The sequence below is a fragment of the Leptonotus elevatus genome, chromosome 10 (genome assembly GCF_054856555.1).
Source record: "Leptonotus elevatus isolate MCC_2025b chromosome 10, RoL_Lele_1.0, whole genome shotgun sequence".
Classification (NCBI taxonomy): Eukaryota; Metazoa; Chordata; class Actinopteri; order Syngnathiformes; family Syngnathidae; genus Leptonotus; species Leptonotus elevatus.
The window spans coordinates 15,698,042-15,724,026 of NC_141248.1; the positions used below are offsets into that span (position 1 = coordinate 15,698,042).

At 41.3% G+C, this 25,985-nt stretch overlaps 2 protein-coding genes across 7 annotated transcripts; both read left to right on the forward strand.

Annotated features, from left to right (window-relative positions):
* The first annotated feature begins 151 nt into the window (after positions 1 to 151).
* eif4enif1 (eukaryotic translation initiation factor 4E nuclear import factor 1) lies at positions 152 to 11,404 on the forward strand. 4 transcript variants are annotated; one of them, XM_086087703.1, is made up of 20 exons: positions 152 to 456; positions 859 to 873; positions 1,450 to 1,584; positions 1,668 to 1,741; positions 2,271 to 2,398; positions 2,559 to 2,836; positions 3,106 to 3,304; positions 3,396 to 3,550; positions 4,166 to 4,304; positions 4,409 to 4,585; positions 4,952 to 5,223; positions 5,718 to 5,792; positions 5,926 to 6,112; positions 7,267 to 7,355; positions 7,516 to 7,652; positions 8,424 to 8,505; positions 8,589 to 8,712; positions 8,794 to 9,108; positions 10,171 to 10,347; positions 10,472 to 11,404. In XM_086087703.1, the coding sequence occupies exons 3-20, from the start codon at positions 1,483 to 1,485 to the stop codon at positions 10,654 to 10,656; spliced, it is 2,895 nt and encodes a 964-aa protein (XP_085943829.1). In that variant the 5' UTR covers positions 152 to 456; positions 859 to 873; positions 1,450 to 1,482; the 3' UTR covers positions 10,657 to 11,404. The 4 variants fall into 4 exon arrangements, with proteins under 4 accessions (XP_085943829.1, XP_085943828.1, XP_085943827.1 ...); XM_086087702.1 differs by lacking the exon at positions 859 to 873 and having other exon boundaries at positions 1,447 to 1,584; XM_086087701.1 differs by lacking the exon at positions 859 to 873.
* An 811-nt stretch (positions 11,405 to 12,215) lies between these two features.
* patz1 (POZ/BTB and AT hook containing zinc finger 1) lies at positions 12,216 to 25,884 on the forward strand. 3 transcript variants are annotated; one of them, XM_086087554.1, is made up of 6 exons: positions 12,216 to 13,792; positions 15,451 to 15,514; positions 15,602 to 15,773; positions 18,807 to 18,965; positions 20,947 to 21,153; positions 22,580 to 25,884. In XM_086087554.1, the coding sequence occupies exons 1-6, from the start codon at positions 12,609 to 12,611 to the stop codon at positions 23,041 to 23,043; spliced, it is 2,250 nt and encodes a 749-aa protein (XP_085943680.1). In that variant the 5' UTR covers positions 12,216 to 12,608; the 3' UTR covers positions 23,044 to 25,884. The 3 variants fall into 3 exon arrangements, with proteins under 3 accessions (XP_085943680.1, XP_085943681.1, XP_085943682.1); XM_086087555.1 differs by lacking the exon at positions 20,947 to 21,153 and having other exon boundaries at positions 12,217 to 13,792; XM_086087556.1 differs by lacking the exons at positions 18,807 to 18,965; positions 20,947 to 21,153 and having other exon boundaries at positions 12,219 to 13,792.
* Positions 25,885 to 25,985: the final 101 nt, after the last annotated feature.

The following is a 25,985-nucleotide window of genomic DNA, read 5'->3' on the forward strand; positions in this document are numbered from 1 at the left end:
AATAATTTTGTTTTTCCCACCCATCCCATGTATATATATTATAAATAAATTACTGCAGTAATATAAATTTTCTTAATGATAGATAGTAAACGTACCAGACTATTTGAAATTCTACAAAGGCACGAGGGGCACTGTGCCAGCTTTCCGAGGACCTTCTTAAAGCGGCGATCAGAGAAAAATTGCTGCTACGACTCAGGAAAGAAAGAACGTGTAGACAAGTATTTCAGATTACTGTTTGAGAATATTCCAAACCGTGTAGTTATTTCATGTGACCCTAGTACTGTCCGTCTTCGTAAATCACTGCAACAAGTCGGCCGGTGACAAATTTGGTGGGTGGGCTTTATCCCATTCCCCCAGCTAGTTAGCTGGCTAGCTAGCTGAAGTGGCTAGATTAGCTAGCTAGCTGACATACGTGAACTACAGGTCAACCACATTCACATACAGACGTCATACCGGGTAAGTACTTTCTGTGTGAATGTGGTACATTTTCAGACAGCTGTGAATAGTGTACGCATGCTTATTTGTCGGATTCTAGAGTGTCGGAATCTAAAATAAAATAATGCAACGCACTCAAGAGTGTGATATTGATTTGAAGTTCTATCAAGTCTGCTTTCTACAAATTCAGGTTATGGTGCAGCGTCTATCAATTTGCCAAATTGCAATTATTACTTTAAGCTGATAAGTCTCCAGGCTGTAATCAATTAACTCGTTAATTGGCTGGTATCGTCAGGTGGATTTCAGCGCCTCCAACGAGTGGTCCGACTTTTTTATTTTACGGTCGTCTTGGTCTTTTCTTACCACTTTCACGTTAATGTTTTTTTTTTTTGCATGTGCTGTTGATTTACTACTGACCACCAGTTTCACGGCTTTAAGGCAAGTTTTTTCGTTGTGCACCATATACGAGGTGAATCCATAGTGCTTTACAATGACTGAAAACAAGCCTTTAACAAAAAAAAAAAAAGAGTAAGATAAAGGCTCAACATAAAAGCAGGATAAATAAGAACCTGGAACACAATTAAAATGACGAGATGCATGGATTGCCACGTTTAGATCGAATTAATTGTTTTTAATTGATGACAGAGCAGCAGCTGAGTTTTAGGCCAGATTTAATTTGTTGACAGTTTCAGGAACGTTGAACCAGAATGCCATATCATTTTACAAATGCTCAATAAGAATGCACCTGACATTTGAATGTTTCATTGGGATCTGTAGCACCACAACCTAGCTCATTGTGTCATAAGACCACCACTTAAAAAGGCTGAATGTTGGACCCCGACTGACCTTTGAACATTCTGTATTGATGGGAAACAATGACTGTTTTTTATTCTCCTGCATTGAGAGTTTTCTGCATGTAAATGCCTCCAACCAAAGCATGTCATATTTTTTCAGGAGGACTTTATACAATAGCCACTTAATTCCTAAATAAATAAACTCATCCTCCCCAAGCAGGGTCATCGCTTGGATCAAAGCTGTGTTTCTGCCATGGACAGTGACACTTGTGTTGAAGAGAAGAATGGAGGTGATGCTGCTGTGGACAAAGTTAAAAAAGAACCACCAGTAGCAACTCCACATAGATACACCAAGGTGATGGAGGAGGGGGAAAAAAAGTTCATTTTGGTTTGATGCGTTTAAGTGTAGCAATATTTTTTTTGTTTGTCAATATTTAGGAGGAGCTTCTTGATATAAAAGAGCTACCAATCTCCAATGAAAGGCCAGACTGTCTTTCAGAGAAATATGACAGGTAAGAATGTGTTGCAGGATGACATGTGAATTGTGTGTATTGGACCATAAAGCATTTAGTTTTTGGAATAGAAGACAAAGTATTTGTGGTGGCGAATGTATTTGCAGTTCGAAAGGTCCTAGAATTATTGGCCCTTGTCAGGAGAATGTATATTTTTTCCAGGTTGTCTGGTTTTGTCACCCATTCCAAAAACAATGAATGTAAAGATAATTGAGGACTCTTAATTGCCTACAGGTGTGAATAGTTACATGTGCAATTTGGTTGGTGGTCTCATCCAGTGATTCCCGGCCAAGGGGCCGTGGTACACTAGTGAGCCATGCAAGATTGTCTGGTGCAGTGAGAAATTATGCCAGTTCACTTAATTTGTCTGTGAATTACTAATCCCAAATAACTTTATTCATATATTAATGCCAGCGACGTATAGTGACATCAAATTAGTGACATGCTCTTCCATTAGATGAATGTGGTCATGGCTTCCTGTCATGTCACTTTGGTCTGTCAAAAAAAAAATGCGACTGTTTTAATTCAGTGACGGCGTCTGGGACCCTGAGAAGTGGCACGCCTCACAGTATCCCACCTCAGGCCGTAATTCTCCAATGGAAGGCTTTAAGAAGGAGCATTTGGAGGATAGAGTTCCAGTGAAACGAAGAATCCCAGGTACTTTACAAGGGGCACCAATATATTGCGTTACGTCCTTCGATGTATTTTTTTTCCTGATCAAATTTGTCAAGATTAACACTCTTCTCTGTGCTGTGTCAATTTAACAAAACATTTTAAATAAACATTTGTGTGCTACATTTTTATTTTTTTTATTCAGATCCCCGTGAGAGGTTAAAGGACGACGACTTGGACGTCATACTGAGCCCACAGCGTCGCAGCTTTGGAGGTGGATGCCAAGGCAATGCTGCACCTGCACTCCACTCCTCCCGACCAATCAGCCCACTTGAAAATAAGGAGAATGAGACTCTCCGTTTAGGAGGGACGCGAAGAATTGGAAGTGGTCGTATTATTGCTGCCCGAGCCTTTGAAAGAGAAGCCCGCCAAGAGAAAGAACGGGAACGAGATATCAGAGACTTCAAAGACAAAAGATTCAGGGTTGGTTCTCATTGGCGTCACTCCACAGCAGGCTAACTTTGGTGTTGCTATGGTATTGATTGCATTGATATTTCTACTGTCTACAATATAACATCAACTTGCTGTTTTTCACAAGCCTTCCTGGATCAAATAGATATAATTTCATCGAGTATTTAATGCACAGCAGAAACTAATAGCCTCGATTGTTCACCGCATCTATCAGTATCAAGTATTTTTGCACATGTGGTCCAATCATCTGTTTAATCCTTGGCCTTTTTTGTCTCGTGCAGAGAGATTTTGGAGATAAACGTGTGTTTAGTGAACGGAGAAGGAATGACTCTTACGCAGAAGAGGAGCCAGAGTGGTTCTCTGCGGGTCCTACAAGCCAGTCCGAGACAATCGAGCTCATTGGATTTGATGATAAAATATTAGAAGATGATAGACGCAAGTCCAGGCGCTCGAGGAAGAGGACGGAGTCTGTCAAAGAAGGCAAGTGACCCCCCCCCCCCAATAAATACTAACTTGTCTGACTGTCATGATAGTTTTACTTAGGATTTGGTGCATTTATGTGAATCTCTAGAATGTAATGGACAGCCAGAGGAGCAACATGTGAGTCTGCGGCCTTCAGCTGATCAGGAGGTTCCTCACCCTGATGTGGTGCCAGAGCAGTCCGCTGGTGACTTTGATTTCAACGAATTTTTCAATCTGGAGAAGACCATGCCAGGACTGGCGTCTGTAAGTACTGGGGTGCACGGAGGTGTTTAGATGGCGAAAGGTGTGGGTATCACAAATGGGGTGTCACTGTTTAACTATAGTACTTTTTTTTTATTCAAATGAAGCTTAGCAGGATGCTTTCTTGTCACCTCTAAATTACACTCTGATTTTCCCCTCTGGGCTCTAAATATCTATCCATGATAAATAGTATGTGATACTAAACATTACTAGTAGATAACCTTGACTGCTGTGACTTGATCTGGGGGTGGTGGTTGCTTTATCACTGAATGTTGCTGTCTTGTTTTGCTTTTTAGGACTAATGCATGAGATGTAAGAATAAAGTCTTTATTCCAAATTTATGCCCATCATGATTGATAAATCTCATTCAAAAATGGACCATATAGATATGTTGGTGTTCAACCTAAGTGGGGAAGTTTTGTAGGGATTGTGACCTTATATTGAGTTGGTCTTGATGTATTGGCCAATTGTCTCGGTCCTCTGGAACATTTTGTGCTTAAATGAATCTTATGACGATGGAAAGCTGCCTAAATGTAAGTTCCACTTAAGCACTCATATTCTTTGCCTTTGCTCATGTTTGGGCTTTTCCACTGTCTCATTCTCTGTTTGTCTTTTTAGATGATAGAGGATGTTTTAGGTGAAGGGCCTGTATCAGCAAGCCGCTTCAGTCGGTGGTTCCCCAGAAACTTGAGCCCTTCAGGCAGCCACTCCAGTAGTCTAAGGTCCACTCCGCATGAAGAACTGGAAAAACTAGCAGGTCAATTTTTATTTTATTTTTAGTTTCGTTTTTTTCTTGCATCGGCAAGTGTTAAAGAAGTAATAAGTTTATACTAAATCTTGCTACTTTGTTCCCTTCTGAAGGGCTTGAAGCCCTTGGCACATGTTCTGGACAAGGTCCTGCCCCATTCTTCACACCCATTCAATCATCAGATTCCAAGGACAAAGTGGACATATTGGAGCTTTTGCACAAGGCCAAAGTCGACCTGAAGCCTCTTCTCTCTACACTTTCTCTCAACAAGGCGCGCCTACGAGAAAACAGTGAGTGTCACTTCATAGTTTCAACAATACAGTACATTGATGTAGTAGTGGAAATAGCTTAACTTAATAGAATAGCAGCATCCATTTCATATGTTTATTGTAGTGGAATTTGTTTGTAAAGCGTAGATTGTTTTTTTTTTTTTTTTCAAGAGTAAGGCAGATGTTGGTATTTGGATTTAATGACCATAAATGGCTTAATTTATTTCATTTACTAGCTACTCTACTCATTGTGCAGTGATGTAAATGTAAGCATTCTAAAATTCTTTGTCCCAAATATGACCTGGTCTTTATCCAGATACCAAAGTCTGCAGTTTTCTGAATTGTATGTTTGTCAAGCTAAATTGACTGGCATTAATCCAACCATAGCTCACTCTGGAGCAGTTCTGTCCCTGGAGGAGGTGGAGGGCGGAATGAAAGGCATGAAACTGGCCTCGGAACCACAAGTGCAAAAGGTAGCACCTCCGCGGAGAGGAAACGGGACGCCCTTCATGGCTGAGCACTTAGAGGAGGCATTAACGGGTGGTCCTAGTGCTCGTCCACGTTCACGGGACACGGATATGTCAGCCTTTAATAAACTGGTCAGTAGCATGAAGGCAAGTGGAACTCTGCCAACTCATCCTAAAACCAACTCAAGCAATGTAAGTATTTCTCATGTAAATGTTTATATTGGACTAACAAGTAGCGACCTAATGAATGTTAGAGAGATTAGGAAACAATTTGATAAGTGATGGGCATAAATTTGCTTCTCAGCCAGAATTTTCATGCACCACTCCTTTATGCAAGTGAAGCTTGTGCTGATGTTTAGGACTATGTATACATTTTAAATGATTGAGATTGGCCTGCTCAAAGTTAAAACCAGATCATAAAAGTCTCACAATAAACATTTGATTCATATTGTAAACAATTGCAAACACACACCTGAGTGGGCTACAGATTGAGGAGATTGCCAAATAACGTGATGCCTTTCAGACATTTGGTAAGACCCTTTTAAATGCTAATATTTTTCTGACCTATTCCAAAAACCTCTACCGCAAGCTTCACATTGCTCGCATGCTCGTTGGATACACTTGTATGAAGAAACAAGGGTTCAATGGCACATTCACAAATTCAATTTCCTTTTGTATTATTGCAGCAATCTTCAGACCAACCTGTGGTGGCACTGACTGAAGTTCCAATGCCTCCTCAGCAACCGAAAAACATATTCCAGGTATTTAAAATGGCAGTGGGGTGTCCTTTTCTGTAAAATTAACTGTTAATGTTTTCCATGCAACAATTTTGTTACGATTAACACCTGTGAGTTTTGTTGAAATATTTCCTGAGTGTGTGTGTTTTGCACGTAGGAGCTCTTGGGAGGGCCTGCTCGTAGTCGCTCCCCAGTGCTGCTTGGCAACCTTTTGAGCAACTCTGAGGTCTCAGCTGCTCCAAGCTCTTTACATGGGCTGCTACACAAGGGTCCCTCACCACCTCTCTTCCCTCAGAGGTCACTCTCACCAGACTACTTCAACAGTCGCTTGCAACATCCAGCAGGTAGTGATCACAAAAGTTGTTTGGTAAAGAATTGTAAAACCATAGAATCAAAATGACTTTACATCTTTTCCAGCGTGAGCTGAGAGCACTTTTAATACTTACTGTAATTTTCGGACTCATGAAGAAGAGAAAAACATGTATAAGTCACATTTTATTTTTTATTTTTTACAAAAGCCATGACCACAAACAGTAGAGCTTGGACTCGCACCCACTGTTTCCTAATTATGGGGGTGTTTAGAAATAAGCGTCAAACCCACAATGGTCTTGACGGTTTGGAAACTCGGTGCGTTGCCATTTCTTTATTCAGAGCGCCCCAAAAAAATGAGTGCCGGTGCGCACTGAGTGCATCAGGCGGTACAGATGAATACACTTCTAGTTTTTAACGCATGATGCGTTCTGAAATTAATGGTAGGGGGAGCCTTTGAACACGCGCACACACTGTGGTGTTTAGGCGTTAGTGAATTTCGGAACGTAACCCGCGTTGATAGCATCAAACGTATTCATTTGACAAAACTTCCGGTTCAAACTACAGAGAATGTTTTTTTCTTTTTAGTTTAAAATGACTTTTAGCTAGAATCCCGTGTCACATTCAGGCCAAAGCCAAAATCCTGGGTGGATATTGAGCCTTTTGTTGTGGCACAAGGAAGCCACATGCTAAACTGGCAGTAATACACGACTACTTACATTTCTTCTTCCATTTCCTCTTCTTTCTTTTGGTGGTTGTCAAATACATTAGGTGCATTCCTGCCACCTTCTGGCCACTAGCAGTAATGCTCCAAAAGTATTCACTAACTGCCAAAAGCAGGCTTCCCTGCCCTGGTCCTAAAGGGCTGGAGTCCTGCAGGTTTTAGATGCTTCCGTCCTCCAAATGCAAATAAAATCAGCTTAGCAGCCAACTCTGCAGAAGCATAACGACCCTTATCTTTAGAATCAGGTGTGTTGGAGGACAGAAACCTCTAAAACCTGCAGGGCTCCGGACCTCGAGGTCCAAGGTTGGGGAAGCCTGGCCAAAAGCAAGTCAACACAATTGGGGAACAGGGGTTTTTCATGCCAGTCTGAGTACATGAATAACTTCACTGTTCCAGTTAACTTTTAGGAGATACTGTCCGAACAAAACTGATGTCAAAACTGTCACCCTCCCATGTTATCTCAAGGCTTTCCTGTTGGTGCTCAGCCCATGATGCCTGAACATTATGCTGACTTGCACAGGTCGATCAGCCCTGCATCTGTAGCCCAGCATCAGGTAGCATTACTTTTTCCTTGGTGGAGGAATGTAATTCTTTGACAGTGTCTGCATTGTACTGTAAATTACACCATGTACCGTTATGTTTAATGGATTGAAAGTAAAATGAATCAATCAAAGTAGTTAAGTGATCCATTCAATTTGTTTGACTTTTTTTCAGATGAGGACGCTCTCAATGCCAGTGAATCATGCAGATCTTGAAGCACTCGCATTTCAACAGGATCTTGCGCTGCATGCTCATCACCCGTTCCCATCTGCCTACAACAGGCTGCCACAGGACAAATCTTTTTGGAATCGGTGAGTGATTGATTTATCCGTTAGCTTAAAAACAAACAGTAGAGCGGTACTTCAACTTCTGAGTGATCCAACTCGAGCTGCAGTGAACTTCACAACAAGCAGCCGTTTGGAAGATGGTAAATAATTCTACAAGTCCTAGTGCTCGCTTCAAGCCATTTGTCTCTTCAATTGAAGTATTTTTAAATATATAAAACACAAAATTACACTTGCTGTATTTAATAAAAGCGCATGCTAGCTTAATGCTAGCACAATTCAAATTGCTATAGACGAGCTAACGAAGCAAAAATAACTGTTGTAATTATAAACAGTTTAACATTTTAACTCCAGTGGTAGCAAAACATGCAGACAATACCTCAAGACGTATATGCTTTGTCCTCTCCAAAAACGGCTAGCATTGCAGCATAGTTGAGTCTACAGTTTATCAAATGTTGGAGTATCTATTATACTGGCCCCTGGTGGCCAACATGCACACACCATATTGTGACACAGCCAATGATTGGGCCACTTTGTTTGTGAACGGGCCTGTTTTTTTAGACGGTATTATACTCAAAAGTAAAAAAGCAACTTTGACAATATTGAGGCTGATATATCGTCCACCCCTACATCAAGCCGTGGGGCATTAAGTATGCCCACGCAGTTGAGGCAAAAGTATATACAAAAGTGATGTACAATGTGTTCATGTTCATAACTAAATCGATGTGTATATTATTTAACCAACTAAGTAAAAGGTTAGTTTTACTTGCTTGCTTAGATGTGTTGCGCTTGTTTCAGTCCACAGCGTATTAACCGCTCCCCTGGTCCAGTCCCTCAGCCTGCTGGAAGAAACTCACCAGGCAGTGCTGTCACCAGTATGGTAAGAATTCAAATTCATCTTTGCTGCCCCAAATTGTTGTCCCATGGAAGCAAAAAAGTATTTTGTTTTTCCCCTTGCAACAGTTGTCACCATCATTTACACCTACATCAGTTATCCGCAAAATGTATGCAACAAAAGAGAAAAGCAAAGATGATCTATCAAGTCGATCAGAGACCAAAGAGGAGGCAGCAGCGCACTCTCAACATGGTACAGCGCCTTTATTTGCCATAAAAATTCCAAATCTGAATTTGAGCTGACTAAATGTGGACATGCTTCTTTTGATCGCAGAGAACAACTCCCCCAGTTTACACCTGGAAGCAAATGAAGGGAATGCTACCCAGTCTGGTGGTGTAAAGTCATTCTCGCAGACCTTACCGAGCAAAGAACAGGAGCGACTCAGGCCGCTTTCTACCGGACATCATACGCCTACCATGGCACCGCCAGGACCACCCTCGACTTTCCCGCGTTCCATGTACCCGGTACCGCTGCTATCTCACGTCCCAATGGTGCGCCCGCCTCCTCAGCTTCACCCCAATGTGGTTCAACGAATGTTGGCACAGGGAATCCAACCCCAGCAGCTTGCCCCAGCGCTAGTCCAAGCAGGTAAAGGTTTGCCCAGAACTAGGGGTGCAACAGTTTCAGATTTTGGTGTATGATTATTGTCTGAGGAAGAAAAAAAATGCAGTTTTACGGTTATTATTGTAGACATAAAAAAAAATCACATCAGTATTGTTTATAACAATAAATAACTGAAAACAAAAAAAGTTGCTGCCTTTTAAAACAAATACAGCAGATTAGACTCTTAAAAATGGGGCCTGGGCACTATGTATATTAAGTGGACGGTATGTACCCTCTTTTTTTCTTTCATTAAAAAAGTTAAATCATCTTTTTCTTTCATCTTTCAATTTTTTTCCATTTCAACCATACTTAAAGTGAGATGTTTGTACACAGCCTTTAAACTGGCGATTTGTGCAGTTTACCGCTACATATGTAGGCATTTTGCAGCCATAATGCCGAGATACTTTTCTTGGGATGTCCAAGATGGCGGCCCCGCGGCTTCAAAAATCTCAGCTTATGACCTCTCCAGCGGGCAGCCGTGGATAGCGAGGCTCGCGTGAGCTCCCCGCTCTGGCGCGGACCGGAGCCCCGGGGGTTGGGGAGGCGGTTGGGCGGTGGCAACGGCGCAGCGAGCCAGTGGTTCCCGCCGGCGGTCGAGAGGCCCGACGCCACGCTTGCCGCCGCCTCGTTTCGACCTTCCCTTTCCCCACGTCCGCTCAACCTGGTCCACATCCGGCGCGGGAATGCCCACCGCGGGTGCCAGCGTGGCCCGGCCGAGGCGCCTCGGAACCTTACACACAGCCGTCGGGCACGCAACTCTCTCCGGGTGGCGTTCAAAGCTGAACCCTGTGTTGCTGTGCACCCGCTAAATGGGCCGTGTGGAAACAAAAGAGCTATAAACTATGCCGCACGTGAGTGGAAGTAACCTGTGTTGTTGAACGGCTGCGGTTGTTTAAAAACCATGGTTAATCATAAAACCGGTTAATTGCTGCACCCCTACCCAGAACATTCTTTTATTCCTTAATGTGCTAAGCAAGCCCTCCTTTAAATCTAGCGGATGTCGCACGTCATAATTTGATTGTCTTGAGTTTTGTCTGTCATTCTCAGGTATATATCCGCCACATGTTGAGCTGGCACAACTGCAAGGCTTGCCTCCTCCAATACTGGGCCAAACCCTGTACCCGCTCAGCGCAACAGGCGGACATCCGCTTCTATCTCCCAGAGCGAACAGTCAGATGCAGCTGGCAGTGATCCAGCAGCAACTTCAGCAGCAGCAGAGACAAAGTGAGTCAAATCTAAAATTGGGATCAATTATGACCATCTTGATATATGGGCCTAGATCAATGTATATCCATTGTGTTCTTATACATTCTGCTTTTCTTGTAACTTTTTTTTTCTCCTCTTGCAGTACATCAGAGCATCCCAGGTCCACAGTCTCAGAGCCAAGGACCCCATCGGACAAACGGCCCCCAGCGACACACAAGTCCCCCTCCAGGCCTGGCCAAGTGGTTTGGTTCTGATGTCCTGGATCAGCAACTCCCCTCCATGCCGGCCAAGGTCATAAGTGTAGATGAGTTGGAGTTCCGGCCCTAAGGAACTTGACGCTGAGGTGCACTGTGAAATATATTTTCCCCTTTTCTCTCCGTGATCGATACATTTAAATGCAAACTTTAATTTGAAGCCACAGCACACACCTGGACAGTCTTTTTGACTCTTACCTTGAAGTCAAAGCTCTTACAGAAAATGTAAGTCAGGCAAATGAGATGTGTTACTGCAGCCAAGTTGTGTTTTTGTTTTTTCCCTCCATTTTTGTTGTTGTCCCTCTCTTTTTGTATTGGACTAGTAGTAAGTTTGTGAATAAGTTATGTATTCACGATTGTACAGACGATGGGAACTTATCTCAGTCCCCCTGTATATAGCAATGGTTTCTTTTTCTAGGTATAGGGGAGGTGAAACTGAAGTTTAAATGCTGTTAAGACTGTCACTAAGAGCTTGTAGCACTCCTTGTAGACTTCTGTTTTCCTCATGAACTGCACTGGCAGCTACTACAAGCAATGGGATGGGGAGGTGTGATGTCTACTCTTCCTTTGCTGGTGACTCAGTTCGATAGATGTGGCGAGCAGGATCATTTCAAGACTACTCCAAGGGACTGCTGGTTGTGCCTTCTGTGTATGTTTTTGTTTTCCTTTGGAACTGTATCCTCTCCCATCCAAACTGCCACAAGAGGAGGCAGTCTTACAATAATGGAGGTGTCTGGATTCAGTTTTTTTTTTGGGTGTGCTATTAAGTTATAAAGCACAGACAGAATTAATAAATAAAAATTGTGACAAACAGTTTGGTATATCAAGTGTTCTTGTACATTTTACTTTTCCTTCTGCCATTGTAGGTGTTTATAAATGAGTAGTGTGACACTTTAAATATGGTAATGCATGACATATCGTTAAAATCATGCCACTGATTGCCTTTGATCGGAGTAGATTTAAATTCATGCAAGGTGGCTAGATAGGATCGCTCTTGCCTTTAGTGTTGATGCAGAAACTCGAGTATTTCACTCTTTTGGGATACAAAAATAAGATTACTGAGGTGGGTTGACAAGGTGAAATTATGTATTTGTATTACTGTCTTAAATTACTGCTTTTAGGCTGGATTTATGTGAAATGTTAATTGTTGCTAGGTCTTCAATGCAAATTTTTCCTAAAAATGCTTTATAAAATATACCAATTTCCAACAGAATGGTTATGTGGGTCCAAGTCAATTGACTGAGCAAATGTCAATACTGTACTATAATAATTTTAAGTGAGACGACCAATTGTTTTCAACAAAAAAACCAGAATGGTCTGTTTTTATTTCTAAATCATGCAATTATTAATGTATCCAGTGTACCTCATCCCAACCAATGCTGATTTATTTCACCCATGTCCTTGCCTTGCTGTTAATCTACTAAATTAGATGACACAATTAGCACATGTGTGTTATGTCACAATTGACCGACAATTTTATTTTTGTTGGCAAAATTGTTGCTTTGGTTCCGCGGACATTTAAACTTGACAGGTCACTGTTGAATTATGACGTCACTGAAGCCGAGCGTCTCCCACGATGGCACTCAGGGCGACATGTCGATTGTCGAGCGGAAAGACTTTGAGGTGTACGCTTTATGGGGGAGGGGTCTGTCACACAAACAGGAAGAGAAGACCTGCGCATTAATAACTGCCGTTCGTGATTAAAAAGACCCCTGGGGCGCTTCTCATTCCCTTTATTGGGCAGCTTAAGTGACGAAAAACAAACGCACGCGTGATAAAGCCTTATAAACAAAAGACCGAGCGACCCCCTACCCGTTCAGAAACCCGGGTCAAAGTGCACAGGAAGCTGGGGGGCTGCCATCTTTAGCCTGCTGCTAATGCTAGCGTCTAAACGTTAGATGCTACAACGACAGGGAGGAGCGGTCGGTTCGGGGGGATTTTGTAGCTAGCTGTCCTCCGGGGCACCATTGCAAAATTGCGAACTCCGTCTTTTCTCCTCCGACCCCGCCGCTGGATGCATTCGGCATGGAGAAGCTATCGGAGCCGTCTTGGACTTCTTCGTACACCTACCAGGTGAGCAAGCACAGCGCGGAGATGCTACACAATCTCGACGTCCAGAGGAAAGATGGAGGCAGGTTCTGCGACGTGATCCTGCGCGTCGGCGAGGAAAGCTTCCCCGCTCACAAAGCGGTGCTGGCGGCGTGCAGCGAGTACTTCGAGTCGGTGTTTGGCCGCCAGCCGGAGGACGGCGACGCCAGGGAGCTGGAGATGCACACCATCAGCCCCAAAGTTTTCAAAGACATATTGGACTTCGCGTACACGTCGAGGATTGTGGTGCGGCTCGAGTGCTTCCCGGAGTTGATGACAGCTGCCAAGTTTCTGCTGATGCGCTCGATCATCGAGATCTGCCAGGAGGTCATCAAACAATCCAATGTGCAAATCCTCGTCCCGTCCTCGCGAGGAGGAAACGCCAGCCTTTTCCAGGCCGCCGGATCGGCTGAGCTGGGCTTCCCGGTGGCCCAGCAGCAGGATTTGGTGAACGGGACGACGCTGGTAGGCTTTGCTAACAATGGACATCAGGTGGATGGGAGCGAAGCCGCAGCAGCCGCCGCCGTGCTACTGGAGGACGCCGCGGAGGGAGCGATGCCCATCCTTCAACCCGTCGACGGATTGCCCATGTCGCCCGAAACGACAACGTTGCATCACGACGCCGTTTCTAAGAGAGGCAGGGGGCGCCCCAAGAAGATTGACGGCTCAGAGGAGCCGGTCCACTTCAATCACAACGCGCAGAAAAACATCGTGCTCTTTCCATGCGGTGCCTGTGGCAAAGCCTTTACGGAAGCCTCCCGCCTGAAGAACCACGAAGCCCAACACGGAGCCAACGTCGGCGGCCGCTCGACGCCGGGCGGCATGGCTCTGATGGGCCAGGAGAACGACGCGCAGTTCCACGGGGGGCTGATGCTGGACAACGGACGCAAGCGCGAGAGGACCCGGCGGCACGTCGGCTGTGACATCTGCGGCAAGGTTTTCCGCGACGTCTACCACCTGAATCGACACAAGTTGTCCCACTCCGGGGAGAAGCCGTACGCGTGTCCTGTGTGCGGTCTGCGCTTCAAACGCAAAGACAGGATGTCCTATCACGTGCGCTCCCATGACGGCTCCGTGGGCAAACCGTACGTGTGCCAAAGTTGCGGCAAAGGCTTTTCCCGGTGAGTTAAACTTCCATCAGTTTGCTTTGCGAGTGTTGTGACAAGACGATAAACGTCTTTCGCCGTAGACGCACTGTCCGCTTATTTTGACAGCAGCGTGTGTTTTATTGCTCTACATGTAAACAAACATATGTTTCTTCTCATTACAACAATTAATTAACGATAACGCACCCAACGTGTACAATGGCAGACCGTGCATTTGGTACTTGGACTCTCAGTGGGGATTTACCACACTTAATCCACCTCTTAAAACCACCACTTACGTCACAATTGATAAGTAACCACCAATATTCTACCAAAAAAACGCAATGTAAGTAACTGTGCTAAGTAGCCAACATTTAAATGCAGTAGCACCAAGTGTTAATCAAAACAGGGCAAATTTCTTAGTCCTAAAAAGTACATCTAAGATTATATTATTACATTATGTACACTGCACTAAGATATGTGGGAAAACAAACTGTACCTCAATTATTTAATTAATATGTATTGCACATAAGTTAAATTAACTCATTCACTGCCATTGACGGCTATAGATGTAAAAACATTTTTTTTTAAACTATTTCTATGTTTAAAAAAAAATCACTTTGGTTAACAAGATAATGAAAACCTATAATTTTTTTATTGTACATTTAGAACAGATATAACATTTGTGATTAATTGTGAGTTAACTAGTGAAGTCATGAAGTCAATTTTTAATATTTTCTTTTTTTAAATCGCGTCAGGCGATTACATTTTTTAATTGTAATTAATTGCATGACTTCAATAGTTAACTCGCGATTAATCACCAATTTTATATCTGTTCTAAATGTACAATGTTTTTTTCTAGGTTTTCATACTCTTGCTAAGAAAAGTAGGGAAAAAATGTTAAAGTAATAGAAATAGTTCAAATGAAATTTTGACGTCTGTAGCCGTCAATGGCAGTGAATGAGTTAATATCGCACCTAAATACAAGTTTAAACCAAAAGGTTCTTAAGAGATTAAATGAAAATGTATTTGACTAAAAAGTTAAATACCACTGAACTGTACTAATTTACTCATTAAAACATAAAATGTGTCATGCTTAACATAGATGCTGATAAATAAACACAGCTTGGCTGTAATCAATTTTGCCTTGACCAACCAATCAGAGGACAGAAAAATGCTGACTGCGAAAACAAATTTGAAATCTGACTGGTTAAGACAAAGAGCCTTGGTGTAGTTTTAGTTACTGGCACCGTGGCTTGGTTCCTCAAACCTCAATCAGCAAGTGGGACGTCATCTGATTGGTGCTTCACTTTATTTGCAGATTCATGTTAACAGACACCGAATGTTGATTGTCGGCTTCATTGTATGTTGTGATCATGGTGCTGATATTGTGTTCATTTGTCCTTAGTGCGAAACAACTACATTCCGCCAGTGTCTCTTCTCTTGATACCAATCTGCAAATAAAGTAAAACAACCGTCTGGAAACGGCTCGTCTGTTGATTCAAAAATATTCCAAACCATTTTTAATGATCATACTCAACAGCAATGCTTAAAGTGTGTAAATTGCTCAAGATGTGTGTTGCTAGTCAATCTATGCTGGAACACGTTTTGCTTTGACAAACCGACCAGAGGACGGAAAAATGACTTTTGTTCGCAAGGGGGAGAAAATGCTTACATTACATTTTATTTTCTAGACCAGACCACCTGAACGGACATATCAAACAAGTCCATACAACAGAGAGACCCCACAAGTGCCAGGTGATTAAGAAGAATACGTCAACCACAATTGAATGAGTTGATCATTTGAAAAGTGTACGATGACACCTTTCGTTTGGTGTGTTTCAGATTTGTAATGCCTCTTTTGCCACAAGAGATCGCCTCAGGTCACACCTCGCATGTCACGAGGACAAAATTCCCTGCAAAGTTTGCGGCAAGTTCCTCCGAGCGGCCTACATGACAGACCACCTCAAGAAACATAGCGAAGGAACACACAACTACTGCGGCATTTGCAACAAAGGTAAGTCATGCATGCCCAACTGTAAGCTGCTGACAAATACTCTTAATAGTTTGTTAGCAAAACAGGCCCTGACAAAAAGTGAACCCTCACTATTCATGGAGGTTTGAGACCAAGTCTTGACCCTGCAGACATATTCTTGACAATAATATGTCCTATGCAGCCCCACTAGCCTAAACAAAGTATTCTGATTAATATTGCGTTTGTGGAATATGTGTTCAGCAGCAAAATCCACCCGTTTTTATCCACCTCTAGAGGCGGCCATTTTGCGACTTGCTGTCAACTGAAAATGTCATCACAGTTGCTGAGGCTCAGGTAACGACAGCAAGTCGCAAAATGGCCGCCCCCAAAGATGGTTGAAAACGGGGTGGATTTTGCTGTTAACTCATTTTCTACAAACATAATATTAACTCATTCACTGCCATTGACGGTTATAGATGTCAAAAATTCATTTGAATTATTTCTCTTAGTTAAATCCCCCCCCCCCCCTCTCCCCGCTTTTATTAACAAGAGTATGAAATCCTAGGGGGAAAAAATTGTACTTTTAGAACAGATATAAAATTTGGGATTAATAATGAGTTAACTATTGAAGTAATGTGATTAATTACAATTAAAAAATGTAATCGCCTGACGCGATTTAAAAGAGAAAAGAAAAGATTACTAAAAATTAGGGCCATCAGGCGAATACAATTTTTAATCGTAATTAATCGCATGACTTCACTAGTTAACTCACAATTAATCACAAATTTTATATCTGTTCTAAATGTACAATAAACAAATTTTAGGTTTTGATACTCTTGTTAACAAAAAAGGAAAAATAAATAAACTAATAGAAATAGCTCAAATGAATTTTTGACATCTATAACTGTCAGTGGCAGTGAATGAGTTAATCATACAGTAATATTAATCAAAAGAGTTTGGACAAGTGGGGGCACAAAAAAACATATTATTGCAAATAATTTTTGTGGGTTGACTACATTTTAAATTGTTTTATGACACTCCAAATAGAGTTTACTGTAAAACTAAATGCACAATAAAAAATAATTACACAATACTGTGTATTTAAATACAAGATTATCTTTGTTTTAGACAGATTGGCAGTGCTAATGCTAAAGTCAGTGTAAAATCCCATTGACATGCTAACGAAAAATTTGCATTGACTTTCAGTCAATCACTGTCAGCACAGCAGGGTGGGATAAGTGAGTGCTAACATTATTCACTGTACAGGTACTACTTTAGTGTTTTAATATTCACCATTATCATACATATATCATATCATATAAGCGTAAAATGAATTTAGTCACTGTAAAACTTAACACAAGAGAATATGAATGAATGTTGTGTAGGCTTACTGCTTTGAATGCTTTCTCTTTGTTACTTCTGGTGTAAATTCTCTTCTCGCATTCGTTTCACACCTTTTGTTGAGGCTGTTCCTTCTTTTGGAATAAGATGAAGGGAAAAAAAGAGTGTAGAATGATTTCTTTTGAGGCTCACTGAGCTCAGGTATGCCAAGGTAACGTGCGATATGCGTACGTTTCACATAACTCTTGAGGCGTATTTCTCTCAGAATTATTTGTGAAGTAGTCAGCCATGTGAAGTATTTAAAGGTAAACCGGGTAATGAGCTTTTGTTTTCTTTTTTTGTCCTCTGCTGTGCTGTGATTGGCTGCTTGCAGAGATGAGACCGCTTGACCTAAACGAGCCCTGTCTTTTAAGATAATGAAGACAGGCCAGCCAGCTGCTTTTATTTTTTTACCGTCCCGCCTGAACAGCGAGTGGAGGCGTGAGCAGTTACACATTCTGCACACAGAGGAGGAAGGGAGACTAGAGAGATTGATTGATTGTGCTAACTCCGGCTTACATGGAAACCTTTTTTGCTAATACTGTATGTTGATTAATGGAACAGAAGCATGGTGCCAACGGGTAAACTCACGGGTCTGTTCTATAAATGGCTCATCTAGCCAGCTAGCTTAGCTAGTCAGCTAGCTTAGCTAGCTAAACAAACATAATACATGTTTTTTTAACATACCAATTATTCTGTTTGTTTGTTTTTAGATAAAATTGATTATATTCAATGAGAAAATGCTGCTGCTTGCAAGTATTTCAAGAAAAGACATTTTAGAGCTGTATTTTTTTATACCATGATACCACAATGTTTTTGCGCACAGTTATACCATCAGAATCTTATGCTGCATTCGAGGATGGTCGGAAGTCGGATATATCCGAGTTTGTTTTCCCCAGTTCCGACCTAAAAGCGTTGGAGGCGAAAGTAAACAAACAAAATGGCGGATAGTGATAAATAGTTTTTTATTTTGGTCCTCAAAACTCATTTTGACCTCCAGCAAACTTGCCATCACCGTATGTTGTGTTACGTGAAGTTATGTCGAATATTTATGAATGAAGAAAGCTATCTAGTTTTATACTCGAGTAATTTGTGTTTTACCAGTCACGCCATTTTAGAGTGACGTCACATTGTAGTCTGTCGGTGAAGTCGGGGTACTTTTTCCTTTTCTTTTTTCGGACTTCGCAAGGGCAATTTCCGAGTTCAAGGGGGCCTTCCCGTACACACTTCCTGGTTTGAATTCGGAAAAGTCAGATTTCCGACCATCCTCGAATGCAGCATAATATCAGTCTCTGCCTAGTAATGACCAGTTGTTAATTCTCTAAAGTGGAATGTTTGAGTGAAACCTCTGTCATGTCCAAGTGTTTTATTTATTTATTTTTACAAAATTTGGTTAAAATAAAACACATTTTCATCACATTTGAAAGACATAATGGCCATCAGTACGCTGTTTAGGCATGTGTGATATTTAAGTACTAGTACTCAGTGGCATTGGTGAATCCCTGCTCTATACTAATCAATGAACGTGTGGTATAGTAGGAATGCTTTATTTTGCTACTTTCCTCTGGATGGATCCATCCAACTACTGTTATTGTGCGGTCAAACCAATGCAGGTTCTCTTGGGCTCGGCATCGTCTTTGTCGAGGGCCTCCGGTTTGCAAACGACTGCCTTGTTTGTGTTCTTCCCGGTCGCAGGTTTCTCCACTGCCTCCTACCTTAAGGTGCATACAAAGACACACCATGGCTCCTCACTGCCACCTTCTGCCACGTTGCACGCCTTCCCTGAGCCCAGCGGGGAACTCCAGATGCACAACGGCGCCCCTTACCACATGGGACGCCAGTGCTCAGTGGAAGGCAAGCAGTCGCCGGGCCCATCCCCAAACATTCGTGTCTGGCTTCCTCCTATCAAATGTGCTGCTGCATCTTTTGTGTTTTGCTTAAAACACAAGCGCACGTCAGCTCCAAGCTTGTCACTCACTGTGTGTGTGTTGATTGACTACATCATTTTGAATCGTCACAGAGCTAAATGAGCAGCTTTTCCTGCAAGTGATCAGTTCCTGTTGTCACAATCAGCAGTTAATGGCAGTTCGCACCTTGTTTTGGACATGACTTATTAATAATCATGTGGAGAGTTTGGCTGTTTGTGTGTGTCCGGCATGGCCATGGCTGCTTATGGTTTGTTGCTTGGTTGGCCCATTACCAGCTTGTCCACAAGGCACAGTGTTGCATGTTTTGTGATACTTCAGTTTTCCCGGGTTTTATTGGACAAAACCTCGAAAAACTACACTGCGGAGTGTGAAGTGAGCCATTTGACAATCAAGACAAATGAAAGAAACAACACAGCAATTGTTGGTTAATTTATAGTTCCTTTAACGCCGCAATTTTTTTTTTACGCACGATTAATGGCCGCCCCTTAATAATAATGCATATAATTGTGGAGACTGTGGTCAGGTTGTATTTTACAATTTTAAAAATGTGCAGGATTTCACAAGTTACTTAATGTTAAAGATTAGATGGCTCTTAACTCATTCACTGCCATAAACTCATTAAAAAAGATTATTAAAAATTAGGGGTAAGAGGCGATAAAAAAATGTTTTACTGTAATTAATTGCATGACTTCACTAGTTAACTCGCAATTAATCAGAAATTTTAGATCTGTCCTAAATGTACAATAACAAATTCTAGGTTTTCATAAAATGTCAAAAATGTTAAACTAACAGAAATAGTAAAAATGATTTTTTTTTAGGTTTATAGCCGTCAACGGCAGTGAATGAATGAAAAAAAATATATGTAAATATAAATATGGGCCGTCAGGTGATTAAAGTTTTTAATCGTAATTAATCGCATGACTTCACTAGTTAACTCGCGATTAATCACAAATTTCATATCTGTTCTAAATGTACAATAAAAAAATTCTAGCAAACAAAAGTGGAAAAAAATGTTAAACTAATAGAAATAATTCAAATGAATTTTTGACGTTTATAGCCGTCAATGGCAGTGAATGAGTTAATATGAAAAGAAAAATTCACTGTCTTACAAATGCAATTATGCCATCTAGTGGCAGAAAAATGACTTAAACAAACATCAATATCACACTCGTTTTTTTACAGTACAGTACATCTTTTTAATTTTAACTAAGTTTTATGATTTTTTATAAAATGACTGTATTGACAAGAGTCTGACAGACAAGAGTATGAAAACTTGGGATTTTTTTTTTTACATTTTATTGTTCATTCAGAAGAAATATAAAACGTGTGATTAATCGTGAGTTAACTATTGAAGTTGTGCAATTAATTATGATTACCAATTTTAATCGTATGACACCCCTACAATAAAATATGTGACGATCTTCATCAGCCGCACAATAAATACAAACTTAAAATAACATCGCTAGTTGGCTTGCGTTTGTCTTTTTCAAATGTGCTATTCAGGCTTTTTTTTTATCATTCGGGACGATGTAGAAACTTGACGGCCTCTCTTTGAGAAAATACACTTTTTTTTTTTATTGACAGGTGATGCTGCATCATTAAATGAGCACGTTCTCTAGCATGCTGCTGGCACGTGCATGTTCATTATGGGATGCAAATATTGTCACTGTTACACCCCAAGTGTGGCAAGTCTATTGTAGACATAGGTTCATGGTTGCCTGATGATCATGGGAACACTTTTTGTGGAATAGACTTTGGAGGTGTTTTTGTGAAGGGAAACATTTGGATTCCCCGTCGAGCATGTTCTTTCCCCCCCCCCCCAGCACTTCAGAAGGTAATTGTGACTCTGTGGTGTCTGCTGGACTGTTATGTCTGTTCTTCCTCTTCTGGATGGCTGGTTTTCGTAGACGCCAGTCAGCAGCTGGTACTCTCCTCGCCTGAGGCAGGGGCTCGCTTTCACGGGCTCTCCGGACATCAAGTTCTGCCCCAGACGGGCCCTCCAGCTTTGGGCCCGCAGCCTGAGCTGCTTGTAGGGAAGCCAGGCGGGACTCCGTATTTCTGGGAGTGTCGCTCTGGTGGGGTGCCCGCTTTCCACATCCATGGGCCTGCTGCAGGTCAGTACAGTCCGGCAGGTGGTGGGTAGGGCGGGGTGCATGATTCAGGGCTACCGTAATGGTTGATATATAGTTTTTAGTTATAGCGTTGAGCAATATTTATAATTTCGTATGTAGCTGTGGCTAAAAAGTGAAGTATGGCAAGTCTCTGTCTGGCCTCTCAAAAACGTTTTCCTAGTGAGAACACTAGAGGTTGGGGGAGTTGGTGTGTGGGCTCAATAGCCAGCTGTGCAGGTGAGAGTTGACGACCAATTTGTTTGCACGGGTTCTGTTCGGCTGCATTGCTCGGTGATTATTCTTCGAAACATTTGGACTAGCCAAGGCATGCAGTTTGATGGCTCATTTTATGGCATTGTATACAATGCATTAAAAAACATACCCCCCCCCCCCAATGTAATTCATTGGGTGTCAATTATAACATTGATTTTCGCTCTTCCTGGTCACTATTCCCTGCAACTAGCGGAGGTCAACTGTAAGTATATTGGTCAAAAAATAACATGGCTTTTCGGTTCCCAGAATGCACCTTCTCCTATGTGTGTTTGTGTTGTTGAATGTGTGTCATATTTGACACATGTATGTTTGATTCATGTTGCACTATATTATTATTTTATTTGTATTTTTTTTTTAAACAAAGGGTTACTTAAGGTCATTAGTAAAAGTGTGGCATCCATGTCAATTCCTTGCACAATTTACAATGCTATCCTAAACACTGCTTGTGAAAAATAAGTTTTCCGTTGTTTTGAATAGCAGGTCCATAGAATGACGTCATCAATATTTTTTTATTATATAGTCAGTATTAGGGATACAAGGTTATGGTATTACGTTTATATGTAATAAATAATGAAACCAATGTCACTTGTGTGCAACTGCTGTAAATGTTTAGAGTACTGAGTGCCGATTAATTGTTTGGGCCTTAGTAAACATTTAAAATGTTAATTTATCAGGAGTTAAGTTTACATATTGAACATATTTTGACAAAAAGGACTCCTCGGCCCCCACCTTTTGAGGAGACACTTATTTATTTTTCACATTTCCTGTAAAGGAAAAATAAAAGAGTTCATATTCTTTCTGTGGAATATGATACTGAGAAAAAAAAATGCTAGAAAAAAACATTTCAAGGCTTGCATGGATCAGGTGAGAGGGGGAAAAAACTATTTCATGTGAACATCGTTGTTATTTGATTTTCTATAAAACAAGGGGGAACATTTTATTAATCTGAAATGTTATTTTATGTCTCCCAACCTTAATGAAATGTATACTATACCTAACTGAACCAAAGCCGCTTGGTGGAAACTTCATAGGTTCCACTTAATATTTATTTTTTTCCAACTAGCCTGTTTTATAAGCAATTTGTTCTAATGCACTCCTCGCTTTCCCCCATGCCCCCCCCCCCTTTTCTTCTCACCTCACTTCTTTTCGACCTTAGACGGGCAAGAAAACGGCGAGAAATGTCCTCACCTAGAGTCTGAAGAATCAGATCCTTCATTCGGGGAACTTTCCAATTGTGATGAAATGAAATCCCCACACAAATCCGACAGGCCCGAGCTGGAGATTCCCTCGCTGGCCTGCAACGGAACCTCTGAGGTTGCGCTGGGCTCTCCGGAGGGACCCAAAGCCAAGACGGACCCTGAGAAGAAATTCAACTGCGGCATCTGCGGTCAGGCCTTCCGCACCAAGTCCTACCTCAGGAAACACCAGCACAGAGTACACAAAACTCCAAGGGCCCAGACGGGGTCTGGATCCGGCTTGAGCGAGTTGGCCCCCTTCTCGCCTCAGCAGAGCATGTCGCTGCTGGAGTCGTTCGGCTTCCAGATAGTCCAGTCGGCCTTCGCCTCCTCGCTGGTGGACGCGGACGCGGGTCAGAGCGGGATGGACTTTGGAGGGAAGTGACGCGCACGCTCCGCCTGGTATTTTCCCAATCCGAGACCACCGAAGTTGCGGCGTGTTTGACAATAACTTTGCCTCAAGACTACTTCTCTTGCTTAATGTGCATATTTTTGCCAGACTGCCATATGATTCCTACTTTTTCTACTTTTTCAGAGTATGGAAAGTGCATATACGGTGTTTATAACGAGAAGACGTGAAGGTGATCTCTCCTTTGTATCACTGAGAAACTTTCTTTGTTTTTTTCGATTGCTCGTTGAGCTTTCTCAGCCGCACGCGTTTCCGGACGTGACGAATCAACAGATGCACCCGACCCGCCCGCTGACTCTTCTGAAACCGTCTTGGCCTTTAGAGCAGAGGGCGACCGCATATTTATGTTACTCTGTTTTCCCGACAGGGTTGTTTAATCAATCGCAGATTCAAGAATTGGAATCTGTTCAATGCAATTAACACGCTATCGATCGCGTTTGCTTTAATCACAAAAGAAGCGAAGCACCGACAGAAGACGAAAGTTAAAAGGCACTTTTTAGTTTGAGTTTCATATTTATAGTTTAAATCCCGACGTCTTTTTCTTAAACAAATCACGAGTTAGGTTGTAGAAAAGTAACTTAAAAAAGAAAAAGGAAAAGGAAGTCAACCCCAAAATTTTCTTTCTAATAATATGTTCTATGTGCCTCTACTAGCTAGTCTAAACACAGCATTATGATTAACTCATTCACTGCCATTGACGGCTATAGACGTCAAAAATGTATTTGAACTATTTCTCCTAGTTTAACATTTTTCCCACTTTTGTTAACAAGAGTATGAAAACCTAGATTTTTTAAAATTGTATTAGAACAGATATATAACTTGTGATTAATCGTGAGTTAACTAGTGAAGTCATACGATAAAAAAAAAAAGATATATATATTTTTTTAATATATACATTGAAAAAAATTATTATTATTGTTGTTGTTTTTTTAGAAAAGATGGTTAAAAATTAAGGGCATCAAGCAATTAAAATTTGTAATCGTAATTTATTGCATGACTTCTAGTCAACTCAATAACAATGTTATTTATATCTGTTCTAAATGCACACAAAACTAATTCTAGGTTTTCATACTCAAAAAAAGTTAAACTAATAGAAATAGTTCAAATGATTTTTTTTTACGTTTATAGCTGTCAATGGCAGTGAATGAGTTAATATTGCGTATGAGAAATATGAATTAAGCAGCCAAATCGACCCATTTTTATCCACCCCGGGCGGCCATTTTGCCACTTTTTGTCTACTGAAAATGACATCATAGTTGCTCAGGTAACAACCAATCACAGCTCGCCTCTTTTCTGAAGCTGAACCATGATTGGTCGTTACCTGAGCAACTGTGATGTCATTTTCAGTCAATAAATGGCAAAATGGCTGCCCCCTGAGCGGGATAAAAATGGATGGATTTTTGCTACTTAATTCATATTCCATAAACTCAAGAATAATCAAAACACCATGTTTTGATTAGTGGGGCTGCATAGAACATATTTGCCAAGAAAATATCTGTCGACTTCCTTTTTTTATAGCTGAAACGACGGGATGCAATTGTCTCTTAAGACTGGATAGTCATCTGCGTGCACAAACGTGATCAAGTTAAAACACGAAACACGCCATGAGCCCGTTGGCAATTACGTTCCCAAAAATCGTTAGTGTTCCATCCGTGTGTGTTCACTGAACGGGGACCAAGGAAGGTCAGGTAGATTATCGTTATATATTTTATTAAATGTAGATTCTATTTTATTAACTTATTTATGCCCTTGCTCTTGGGTGCAGTTTTTGTTTCTTTGCGTGTGTAAATGTTTTCATTTGTAAGTTGTGTCGCAGGAGACGTGCGAGTGTGCATATACGTGTGCGTGATCAAGCAGCATCCGGACCAAGTGAGTCGTCTCCTTTATCTTTGCGTTTGTGACATTCCTCTGAAACTGAAATGGGAGGTTTCTACTGTGTCGTGTGATGGAATCTTGCTGAAGGAGCGTGGGAATATTTGAACGAGTCATATTGCGTTTCTACATCGACCAACGTTTTTTTTTTTGTCTCACCGCGTGTAGTCCGTTGTTTTAATTAGAGTGACTGTTTCTATATTATTTATGATTATATAGTGAATTGTAACAAGTGTATATACCATCCATATGCACATTCTATAAATATATATAAATATTGGACCAACAACCAATGAGGTTTGTTACTGGTGGACCTGTACATAAGCAGATTGTTTTGATTTTGTCCGCTGTCTTGTTGTGCTAGAAGCTTGTTAAGTTATGTTCCGTTACACTTTTTGGCTGAGTGTCAATCAACTACGTGCGAGCTCAACGTCAGCCGCATGGCGCTTTTACTTGTGTTATTTTGTTGTGATCCACTTTGCCATGAAGGCTTGTGTTGTTGTTTTTTGAGGACAAAGTGAATTTGCTTCACTCATAATTGGTACTTAATTGTAAAAGTTGTTTGCTTTTCTTTAGCCCTATAAAATGTTTGGCTTTCTTCTTTGGGTCTGTTGCGAAGTGCCTTCCACATACTGATTGTGCACAGCAGTGGATTTAAAGTTTGTCTTTCGGAGAATTGTACCGTGACTTCTTTTTATTTTTTACAAACCACACAGAAAATGTACAGTATCTCAACTTGGTATTCCTATATCGTCAAAAGCAAAACACGCATACAAAAAAAGAGCTTTTAAAACATGTGCGCTACATGTTTTGTTATGTCTTTGGACTTATTTCAATATAAGCAGCATACTTTTCTACAGTATAAATCTTTGTTTTTGTACTCTGTTATTGAGTCTCTTTTGGTGCCAGAGAGACAAGGATCCAATAAATTGCAATGTAAAAGCCTTTGACATTTGCTCTGTTATTGATTTCTCCTTCCCGCAAAGGACCATTAAAACACTGACTGTTGATTAGGAGACATTTTCTTTGTCCACATGTTTTAGGAG